The sequence below is a fragment of the Hyaena hyaena genome, unplaced genomic scaffold (assembly GCF_003009895.1).
Source record: "Hyaena hyaena isolate Hyena2069 unplaced genomic scaffold, ASM300989v1 scaffold_473, whole genome shotgun sequence".
NCBI lineage: Eukaryota > Metazoa > Chordata > Mammalia > Carnivora > Hyaenidae > Hyaena > Hyaena hyaena.
This window is the reverse complement of record NW_024081105.1, coordinates 321061-333648: the sequence shown is the minus strand read 5'-3', so window position 1 is coordinate 333648 and position 12588 is coordinate 321061. Positions and strand designations below refer to the sequence as shown.

Below are 12588 nucleotides of genomic sequence, written 5' to 3'. Positions count from 1 at the left end.
AATAAGACTGGAAAATAGGAAATTATTACTGTGAGTTTGTTTCTGTGCTTGGCAGGATAATACAAGAAAGTGTTAAGTGCTCACAGTAATTGGGTTATTTGCAAGCAGAGTTGAATAGACTAGAAGGTATACATACACTTTAGGGATTATAGAGCAAGAAGCAGCAAGTACTACTTACAAAAACCAGTAAAATATAAAATGGAATCATTTTTGGAGCAACTGATTCATAAAGCAGGAATTAATAATTTGACATTTACACCCATTGATAAAATGCCTGTATTGACTATGGTGGCATACATTCAATTCTTCATCTGAAAAACATGGCTCTGAGGAAAGTCTTTGAAAGTGTGGCTCTCCCATAGATGTCCATAGAGCCCCAAAGTACCCCAAATTAAGTCCAATGATATAAAGAAATGATGCAAAAAGATACAGAATTCCTAGGATGTATTTCCAGTATTATCTAGGAGTGTGGCTATTGGCTTTGGGAGCAGATTGGGCAAAGTAGGGGCAGCTACTTGTCTTTTTTGTTCATGAGCATCCAACCACAGAAAGGCTACCTCAAGACATAATACAGAAGCCACTCTATATTTTACCAGATGTAGAGACACTTTCTTTTTTAAAATGTTTTATTTATTTTTCAGAGAGGGAGAGAGGGAGAAAGAAAGAGAGAGAGAGGGAGAGAGAGAGAAAGCACAAGCAGACGAGGGGCAGAGAGACAGAGGGAGATATAATCCAAAGCACATTCCAGGCTCTGAGCTGTCAGTTTATAACCCACTTGAGGGCTCCAACCCACCAACCATGAGATCATGACCTGAGCCGATTGAGCTACCCAGGCGTCCCCCAGACTCTTTATTTATCCAGACATTATAGACTCTAAGCTTGATGATCTGAGTGGATGGGAAGAATACCTCCAGGGAAAGCCTGAGTTAAATTTTAGGATCAATTAAAAAGTGACCATGTGACTTGACTTGCATGGCAACGAGGAAGTACCTCTATCCTGAGTCTACGATCTACTGTCTGACTTGCCTGTTCCTGCGCCCATTCTCCCATTCGGTCGTGGCAATGGGAAGGATCGAGGACTCACCTGGGTTTTTCTTACCGTTTATGCTTTTTCATCGCTGCAAAATAAACCTGCTTGAAGGCAAACTGCCTTGCACAAGGTCAGAGGCCATCTGAGATCCCAGACTGAGCCTTGTCTCTTAAAAGGATCACGCTTCATGTCGCCCAATTCGTATCTGCTTTTAATCCCGAACATTCCTGAAGCACTGTTTACACAGCAAGCTCAGCATCTGTTTCCCGCGACCGGGGACCTAAGCTTCGGCTCGGAGGGGCCGGGTGCGGCGGCCTCGGGCGCAGGAGGGCCTGACTCAGACCACAGGCTGTACGCGGGCGGGGCCCGGCACCTTCTAGAAGCAGGAGGTTACACACCAGGGGTCTCTGCCCAGTGTCCAGGAGAAGTCGGGTGGCCTCCCGCGTGACCGCGTGCAGAGAGCACAGAGAGGGCCCTCCCGACACTCCCCCACCCACGGCCGACCAGCAGGAGCCTGGGTGAGTGGGCCTCACCCTGCAGCCAGGCGCAGGGGGAAGAGGCCCGTCTCCCGCGCGGCGACCTGAGCCTCTCGGCCGCGTGGCCGAGCAGAGCGCGCACCTGGGCAGGTGAGAGGGCCGTAGCCACAGCCGCCTCTCGCGGCTGCCGCCCGCCTGAGCGCTGCTTCCGGTTCTCGGCCGGCGCCTGAGCGCTGCTTCCGGTTCTCGGCCGGCGCCTGAGCGCTGCTTCCGGTTCTCGGCCGGCGCCTGAGCGCTGCTTCCGGTTCTCGGCCGGCGCCTGAGCGCTGCTTCCGGTTCTCGGCCGGCGCCTGAGCGCTGCTTCCGGTTCTCGGCCGGCGCCCGCAGGCCTTCTGTGGCCTCGAGCACCCGAGCGCCGCCCGCCACCCTGGCTGCTTGGCCGTGTTGGGAGGCGGGGGGCGGGGCACCGACGGGCAGCTCCCGGAACATCTTCCGGAAGTGCTCCAGGAGCAGGTCCTCGTAGCCTCCGGGTCTGGACTCGCCCGGGCGGCGGCTCCTGAGCCTGCCGACGCTGACCTGGTCGCCCTGCTGTGGCCCGACTGGCTGCCCTGCGGGTGCCCTTCCTGGATGTTCTCGGGGACCAGGTAGACCCGTGGCGCGGGGCCCATTCTGGGTGCTCTCGTGGTGTTTTTATACGTGCAAACATGTATCACAAGTATAGTAACTACCAGAGGATGTAGCATAAATCGCGTTTATACCAACGCAGTATCTACATGTACGTATTATTTACCATATATGTGTAAATTCATATACATACACACATGTTATATAATACACATATTTTAAGTGTGTAATACATATTTTAACATATATAATGTGCGTGTTATATAATATATAATACATGCACAGTTTTGTATGTATGCATTATCTATATATAAAATGTTTCTATATATGTATACGTATAATTTTCAAGTTTATTTTTTAATTTATCTTGAAAGAAAGGGAGAGAGGGAGGAGGAAACAGAGACTTCCAAGCAGGCTCCTTGCTATCAGCAGAGCCCAACTTGGGGCTTGAAGTCACAAACTGTGAGATCATGACCTGAGCTGAAACCAAGAGCCCCACTCTTAAACAACTGAGCCACCCAGGTGACCTTATGTATACATATAATTATGTACAACCCAGGACCCTGACTTCTTCCATGATCAAAACGGAAACTTTTCCTGTGCTATCCCATGAGATTTGGGGCTGATTGTTACTACAGAATAACCTAGCTCACAATTTATTATTTGACAATATATTATTCACTATATATCATGTATCATTTATTATTTTTACTCTGTGCATCAGAGTAGCCTTAAGCAAATCTCAAATTCTCTAACCTTCCTTGTGCATATTCTAATTGAAGAAAATAATGCCTGTCCTTCCTGTGTGTATGAGAGAGTGCACGCGAAAATTCTTTTTACTTTTAATGCTTTAAAAATTATATCATTATAGAATAATTCATTGAGAAGGGTAAGAAAAGGAAAAAGTGAAATTTTACAAATTATCAAAATTTCAAAATTTCAAAATTGCCGTTGTAATTATTTAAGAACATTTCCCTAAACTTCATAATCTGAGTTTATAAAATTTCTGTCATAAATTCTCTATATCTGAGCATTATAAAACCAGCCTTTTTATTTGACAGAGACTACTAATGAGAAAAAAATGAAAGATAATGTTGCAAAATAACTATATATACAAATTTTCAGTTAAAGTCATATTTTAAAATAAATATTGGGATATACATCTATATACAATTATAAAAAACATTATTTAAATATGGGTACATAAATTTGAGTGCAGTATCATTGTATAAATATCTTCTAAAGATCATAGTAAGTTTTTTAACCAAATATACTGATAAGAAATGTTTATGTAATATTATAATATTCAGAGTTGTTCCCAGTACTAATCTCATAATCCTGGATATTGTGTGTAATATTATTCCTTATACATCTGACACATTCACCACTCAGGAGAAATTATTTTGAATCTGTGCAGAGAGATGCTTTCCTAGTTTGATTTATTATTTACTCAAATATATTCCTTAGGCGTTCTTTGTTTCATGTTGAAAACAAATAACAGAGAGTGTTCCCTGTTTTTGAACTCAAAACTTGCAATTCTAATGGGCAGATATCAATTTTTCAATAATTTTTAGAATTAATGTTAAATACACTTATATACATTATATATGTTAATCACATTTATAGCTAATACCATATATCTAATAATATATTTTCAAAAGTTCAGAAATGGAAGTAAAACCAATGATTCACTGAAATAGTAATTACTGAAAGTTTATTATGCACATGCCAAAAAGACAGTCTGCAAACCAGGAACACTCAAACTAAAACATGGAATAAGGCTCTGGGATAAATTGTCATAATGCAGCTTATGTAGTGAGAAGGCAGCAACTATTTCCTCTTGATAGTGATTGGCTATACTATTAGAATTTTCTTAAATGATAAGAAATTGGTCAGTGGTTACCTCATATCAACCTTGGGATACAGTTTAAGTTTTGCTTATGATTTCTAGAGGCATAAACAAGAAGTCTTGCAAAATAAGCTAGACTAAGCTTTATTTGTATGACTGAACTAATTTTGTCTGCTCAGGGAATTTTTGAGGCTGGTTTCTTTTTTATTTTAACTCTGTAAGTGTATTTATATTAATTAGCATGCGGTGAAGAAGCAAAGAAGCAGGTTTAAGTAAAGTGCTTCCAGCTACTCCTGGTAGTTTTAAATAGTTTACTTATTGAGAACATAATAAGTAAACAAAGAATGATGTAACAATTTTGAAACTTCTACTATTCTCTAGTCAGGTTTCAATTCTGTACATTGGAGTGCTGTGTGTCTACTGCACAATTTCCCCACAGTCCTATGCTTCAGGCAGGATTCTTCAAAACCATTAGTTCATTTATAGACCTGAAATTAGATGCCTAAGAAAAATATTTCTAAGAAGAAATACTCCTCTTGAAAGAATAGCAATGATATTTATCAAGGGTATGTCTATCAAGACCAATGTAATAAATGACTTAAAACTTAAATTCTATAGAAAGTTTCTGGAAGAAACTTTAGATGTCCCTCTGTTTCTTCTAGACATATGTAATATTTCTTTATGCTTTAAGCCTGATAAAACTAAGTAAAAAACTTAACGCTCAGGAAAAACAGGTCACACTTTCCACACTCCACTCAAATTTATAAATTTAGAATGTGTTAAAATTGAAAAGGAAAATATTTGCACAAATGTTGATCAGAGTAAGCCTTTAGTACCCAGTATATTTGGTTCCAAAAGGTGAAAATTTTAGACCCATTTCTATCTCCTTTCAACAGTTTTTTTTCCTTAGCAAATTGAATTGTTGACAGCTCTTTTTCAGAAGCTTTTAATAAGCACCCACTGAATCAGCTGTTTTTGGACGCCCAGTTGAAATAGAGTGTAATCAAGCTATTTTGCATCTGTGAATATCTTCTGGCATTTTTCATAGCTACTGTTCTTTGTTTGTCAAATAATCATTTCCTATAATAAGGGAGCAGGGTGTAAACATGTTTTTTAATAATTTCTCTATCTTTAGATATCTGATTTTTCATAGAATGAACGTGAAATTTTGATGAGTTTTGTAACTGCAATAGTGTGTTTCCACACTTGATCTTATCCAAAAGGCAGAGAAGCGATGCATAGTGTGTATCCAATTAGATATTTGATGAAAAGAAGGTGAAGCTTAACAGTGATTTATTGTAAAGTATTGACTTGATAATCTTTCTGGCACATTTTACTATCTCCCACATTTTCACCAAAGAGTATTTCATTCTGTAAAAGTACACTATTTTTCCACCTTACCTACAAAAGTTATGGATTCTCGTAAGTGTTACTGTATGGGTACTGTTCATACATCTCAAATATATATGTTTAAAATTTTTAACTTCATATATTATTTTCAGAAGAATTTAAGTCATTTTATGTAACTTCTGGCTTATAGAACTCTGATCAGCTTCTTATAAGAAATATGTTAGGGGTGCCTAGGTGGCTCAGATGGCATCTGACTCTTGATTTTGGCTCAAGTCATGATCTCATGGTTCATGAGTTTGAGCCCCGCATCTCGTTGGTCTCAGCGCTGATAGCATGGAGCCTGCTTGAGATTCTGTCTCCTCCTCTCTCTGTGTCCCCTGCCCCACCCCCTGCTTGCTCTTTGTATTTTCTCAAAATTAATAAAAGAGAAGCTTAAAAAAAGAAACATAAAAAATGAGATCTTATTTTTGTTATGGTATAAGCTGGCAGTTCAATTTCATTCATCTGCATATAGCTGTCTATGTTACCAACACCATTTATTGAAGAGACTGTCTTTTCCACACCTTCTATGCATGGGTTTATTACTGGGCTCTTTATTCCATTGATCTATGTGCCTATTTTTCTGCCAGTACCATAGTGTTTTGATTACTATAGCTTAGTAGTGTAGTTTGAAATCAGGGTATGTGATGCCTGCAGCTTCATTCTTCCTTCTCAAGATAGCTTAAGCTCTTCAGAGTCTTTTGTGTTTCACACAAATGCTAGAATTATTTTTTCTAGTTTTGTGAAAAATGCCATTTAGAATAAGCAATTCTATTTCTGGGTGTTTATCCATATAAAACAAAACACCAATTCAAAGAGATGTATGTACACCTATGTTTATTGCAGCATTATTTACAATAGCCAAGATCTGGAAGCAACCTAAGTATCTATCATAAGATGAATAAATAAAGAAGGTGTGGTGTGTGTGTGTGTGTGTGTGTGTGTGTGTGTAGAGAAAGAGCACACACTTATATACAATTGTTAAACTCAAATGATAGTATGTGTGATATGAACTTATACTGTGGACATGAAAAGCTACATAGAATATCGCTTCATTAACTCTACAGCAATGAGGAGGCAGTTTATTCTCTTTACCTTTTTCTGGTTGATAAATGTTCAAATTTATGTCATTTAGTATATTATAAATTAGTCTTTAGAGAAATTTATCTGAAATCTTATTCTTTAAAAAATCAAAATATATGCCATACAAAGGGAGAGATAACTGCTCAAAAATACCAAGCTAAAATATAGAATTGTTATTAATGCTAGAGATTGTTCCTTTTAAACTCTACAGGGGTTTCATAGACAGCATATTTAGTATGTATGATTGTATACTATAAGACACAAAGCCATGATTTGATGGATTCTCATGCAGTGTGATTTGTTAATATATTCATTTTTAACTAGTCCTATAACTTAATTATCTAAAGGGAGACAAATATTCCCTAAAAATAATATTTACATTATATTTTAAGAGTGATTTAGTGACAGGCAAAACTGGGAACTAAAACACTCCTTCATGCCTTATGCCTGAGATAATTTCTATAAAGTTGCAAAGTTTCACAGAGGAATATACTTGGAATCATAACAGTGCATTAAAAAAAATTGTATCAGGGGGCACCTGGGTGGCTCAGTTGGTTAAGTGTCCAACTCTTGATTTCAGTTCAGGTCATGATCTCATAGTTGAGATTGAGCCCCACATCAGGCTCTGCACTAACAGCATGGAGCCTGCTTGGGATTCTCTCTCTCTCCCTCTCTCTGCCCCTCCTGTTCTCTCTAAAAAGAATTAAAATAAACATTAAAAAAATGTATCTGAATGAGGAAGTAGTGTACAACAGAAAGAGAATTCAGGACAATTCATTTAATCCAATATTGATTGAGCCACATTCTAACCTTTACAGCAAGATTAGTATTAGAGAGTTACTACAGAATTAAGTAGATACACAGTCCTGGATTATACAATAGTCAAAGATCTGACTCCTTCCATGTCACTGATTAAATGTATGAATTTTATAATATTCTTTCTTCATCTCAATTTCTTGATACAGTTTCATTACAGATTACTTTTGTGAAGTAATAATGTTAACAAAATCTCTATTGCAATTATTGTTTGGAATGGAATTAAATGCTACCATGAATTTTAAACTGTAAAAGCACTATGCAAATGTCAAGGTTACATAACTAACCAATCTGTAGAAGATGTACCAATCAGGATAGTGGTTTAGAGGTTCAAGTGCTTAAAGCAAGTGTTTTTAAAAGTTAAATTCAGGGGCGACTGGGTGGCTCAGTTAGTTAAGCATCTGATTCCTGATTTTGGCTCAGGTCATAACCTCTTGGTTTTGTTAGACTGAGCCCACAATCAGACTCTGTGCTGGCAGTGTGGAGCCTGCTTGGGATACATTTTTTGTCTCTCTCTCTAAAAATAAATAAATAAATCTTAAACACATACAGACACACACACCCACTCACTCCCCCCCCCTCACAAAACATGTATCAGTCCAATTCTTTATCTACTCTCCCACTTTTTTCTCTGCTAATACGTGGACAAGAATTTATTTTGCTGGTTAACTCCTGTAATTCACTATATGAGCTGCAGTATATCACTAATCAAGGAAGATTACTGTTTTTCTGACCTTGAATAGTTTATTTGACTCTCTGTAGCTATTTCTCTTGAACTGGAAAATTAAATCTAAGTAGAACCTCAGAGCCAAACAGATGCTACCTTTGGCTTGAATTGTCTTGGGTGAATTATAAAATAATAATTAATAACTGAGAGCCAATGCCCAGAAATTATGCAGGCATATCCATTACCTCTGTACATAAACAAAATCAATTTTCATTAAATATGTTAATTCCACACAGCATCACTATCAAAGCTTTGCCAGTGCCTGAGTAGGCATTATGCCTTATTTTGCAAATCAAGCAAACCATTTCTCATTATTTGTTTTGATTATCTTCAATATGGCCTATCCTAATTGTGTTGAGAACAGGTGCATTTGTGTTGCTGAAGAACCCAAAATAACAGTCTGAATATAAACCTTTTATTTGCCGTGTGGTGCAATTATTTCATAGGGATGCACAGTGGGAAGTGTTCTACTGATAGTAACCTTAATGTAATTACAGGCCAAATGGAGAATAAAAAGGAAACAGGAGAAATGTAAATGATTATTTCCAACCGCATCTTTTAGTCAAATCAGTGAATGGTAATATTTGTAGATATTTGAGATTTTTAAAATAAAACCTCTGATTATTTAGAATTTATTCCTGCTCTACATTTATACTGTTTCAGTAAAATATATTTCATAAGAAATTATTTAATGTTACTCTTTAATTAAATTTGTTTACATGTTCTATATCATCAAGTAAGTTTGCTTACTTACAAAAAGTGTGATGGCTCTATAACCGAGTAGGTAAGTTGTAAAAGGATTCTGTCACTTACTAATTGAATTCAGCATTTTTATTATTGATTTGAGTAACAATAGTAACTGATCTATCCAGTGTTCACTGTTATTATCAGATAGGTGATTTACATGTCATATATTCCTTGTATCTATTATATATTAAGTTGACACAATTATTATTGTTATTAATATTTACATCTTAAAAATGAGGAAACCAAAGTTGGTCCAAGCAAAATAATTTGTCCAGTGTGAAACTCTTAGTGGATTAGTGGAAAGAACTTTCAAAAAAGCTAAGTCTGAACATTGTATTCTCTACACACATATTTTTCAGGGCTGAGTAATATTGCATGTAATGAAATACTGCATATCACTTAGCAAGTAAAGATTCCTGGAGCAGATGTTTATGTTTTTGTAAATGTTATTTTCAACCTCCTCCTGCCTCGCCAGTTGAATCTTATTTTCCACTGGAAAGGTTTAGTGTTAAAATATCTGTTTAAAACTATGATAAATTATTAATTAGGATGATAATAGGAAAATATATCCAAGTTTTAATTATATATACTATATGGAGACAAGAATTATCAAATAACAGAAAAAGTGGACATTCTCACCAATTGTTTCAATTTCCTCTCTTCCACACAAATGATAGGCCATGCCAGTAATGTATTTAACTACTATGCATTTTATATAGTTTCTTTCACTGTGTAATTCAAGATTGGAATTGAGAGTAACATGTATTTGACACAACATGTTTATTTCATAAATGAGGTCATTCTACATGCTATGGATGCACTCTAGTCAACTCAGTAAAAGATTTAGACATTTCATTTTAAAAGAAAAATAAGGTATAAACTATGTTTACTTTACCTTATGTACTTAAGTTGGCCAAGGGCAGTTAGAGTCTAATTGCTCAGACTTCTCTATAACTCATCAAAAAGTTTTATATAATACTACATACACATCTCTTGAGTTTGTTTCATGTAAATTATGTGCTTCTTGATTTTTTTCCACTCTGTTTCACTAAATATCAGTAGGTAATAAAACTGTAATTCAGGCATTTCTGAAATAACTAAAAGCTATTATGGAAAGTGCAACATCTCATCTTATTTCAGAGGTCATGTTTAATTTTGCACTTGAATTAAAAACATATCCATACTTCAAATATAGAATAAATATTATCACCTACATGTCTATATATTAGTGATTCAGTATGAGATACCATATCCTTATATTCACTAATATGGGTACAATATGAATAGGTAGCAATAACTATTTAATACATGTTAGGAAATATCTTAAACCTTTCATATATGGTATTTCTTTAAATCATCAAAATCACTAGATGAGAGAGAATTTATTATCCCTATCTGATTGATGAGGTCACTGAAACTCCAAAGAATTGCATTCATGGAGCTTTGTGTAATCTGCCCTGACAAGCTTGACACTCTATTCTTGGAACCATTAGTGTTCATTACTTTTTACAATTCACCTATGCAGTGTAGCACATTTTGGTCATGTCAATGATGGTACACTTAAGAATTTGTCTCGCTGAGATTATAATTTCCTAAACATGCTGTTAATCAGACAAAAGTAAAATGTATTTTGTCTGATCACAAACACTCTATTTATATAACTCTAGGTGATCACAGAAAATGGTTTTATTTAAAAATAATTTTAAAAAAATGAAAACAATTATTCATATTCCTTTCTACTGTTATCAAATGGATATGTCTTCAAAAATATTTTAAAAATATATAAGGGCACAGTACGTAGTCAATCAATAAAACAGTGTTTATTAATTTTTAGCAGATGCCAAAATGATCTAGGAACTGGAGACTCAGTGAATAATGATGTAACAAAATTTGCTGCTCTCAAGAAGTTTCCATTTTGATCTGGAGAATACATAAATAATTTTAGGTAGTAATAAATGCTAGATAATCATAAGAGGAAATGTAATTAGAAGATTTGACACATGGAAAATCAAAATGAAAATGAAATGTTTGGTAATGTAAGACTAGATGTTTTAGCAGTGGAATCCTTTGCCAAGCATGAATGGACTAGATTTTATGACAAACTCAAGCAAGCGATTGTGTCCAGGATGATAGGAATAAGAACACACAAAGAAAACTAAAAAAATGTACAGGGAACAGTTGAAATTTGATCCATAAAATTTAAAGAGGCAATAAGGCATTGTTTGAGATTGAAAAAAGCTAGTAGATTCACATTAGAGTATGAATAGGGACTAGATGGTAATGTGTGGGTCATTAAAGACCACTCTTATATAAGGACTTCATGTTTCTATATCTAAATAATGTTCTACTCCTTTATTAATTCAACAATTACTAATTCAACACAGGTTGTATTCAAATCTTGTTGCTAAAGTACTGGAATAAGTAAGTAGACCAGATTATATATTTTATGAAGCTATTGTCTGATTAGGAAATATAGCTAAAAAACAAATAACGATATATGCTTATGAACTTACCAGTGCTATGAAATGAAGTACAAAGTTAGGGAATAATATAATAATATTCATAATAATTAGGAGTGAAGAAAGCATCCTTATGAAAATGATGCTTAGGCAGAAGCCTGAAATATGTATATGAATTGTCAATCAAGACAAAGTATCCCTGGTAGTTGGAAGTGCATGTTCAAGATCCAGAGTATAGGACAAAGATGCACATTCTTAAGTTCCATATGGCTGGAGAATGCTGTGTTAATAAGTGGAATAAGGTTCAGGCAGAAAACTGCAGGGGTGCATAGACAACTGAGATACAGAATTTATTTTAGTTGAAGGAAGCAAGTGACTAACATTGAAATTTGACTTTTGGGGCACCTGGATGGTTCAATCGATTGAGTATCTGACTTCAGCTCAGGTCATGATCCCATGGTTCCTGAGTTCGAACACCACACTTCCAGATCCTCTAGCCTCTTTTCTCTGCCCCTCCCTGACTTGTGTTCACTCTCTCGCTTTCTCTCTCTTAAAAAAATAAACATTAAAAAAAGAAATTTGATTTTTAACACTCTTTCTGTTGTGTGGATATTGGACTATATATTATGCAAAACTGATGGTAGGAAGACATGTAGCAGAATATTTTACTCCACTCAGTTGAGGCAAGCTGCAGATTAGACATCATAAGTGAAGTAATGTCATCCAAGGTGACTTAAAGTGAATGTTTTTTGGTTTTTATGTTTCTATGTTGTTTTTGGCTTTTGGTTGTTTGCATTTAATGTTGGCTGCAAGGAAATAAAGAAATGTTTCTGTTAGAATTGTTTTCTATGGTTGGCAAGCTGTGGCACTTTTGAGTTCAAGGAAGAGTAATTGAGAGTAATTGACCAGTGAGATAATCAATTCAGACAAGTTGAAATGGAGAAAAACATATATCCAAGAGATAAGCGATACGTACCAGGTAGAATTTCAAGATAAAAATGTTCAAGATGCTGCAAAATTTTAAGTTTCATAACTTAAGAAATGTGGTGAATGATTATAATTTTTTCCATTGTGTTTACTGTGTTTTCCAAGCATTTAAATGAATGTCTGACACAAGTAATCAGTAAATATTTTTCAATGAACAATTAAGTGAGTGGATGAATGATATAGTCTGTTGAGACTGTGAACAAGAAATACAGATACACACACATATATACATTTTACGTTAACATTATTAAATACTATGGATATACAAATGACATAAAGTATTATAAATGAAGTCTGATGAAGAAGGATGGCATACTAATAAATTCAGTATAGAATAATAACCAATATTGTGGAGTTAATTACTATATTTTTAGATGTCAGTTTTTTGAGATATTGTCTTT

The 12588-nt window shown here is 35.8% G+C and overlaps 1 protein-coding gene across 1 annotated transcript in view; it reads left to right on the top strand.

Annotated features, from left to right (window-relative positions):
• Nucleotides 1-1217: 1217 nt before the first annotated feature.
• The window catches only part of LOC120246583, a 207714-nt gene continuing 196343 nt past the window's right edge, over nt 1218-12588 (top strand). Inside the window, exons 1-2 of the mRNA XM_039254219.1 lie at nt 1218-1457; nt 1894-2150. Coding sequence (XP_039110150.1) covers nt 1218-1457; nt 1894-2150 — 497 coding nt within the window. The remainder of the gene's footprint in view (nt 1458-1893; nt 2151-12588) is intronic.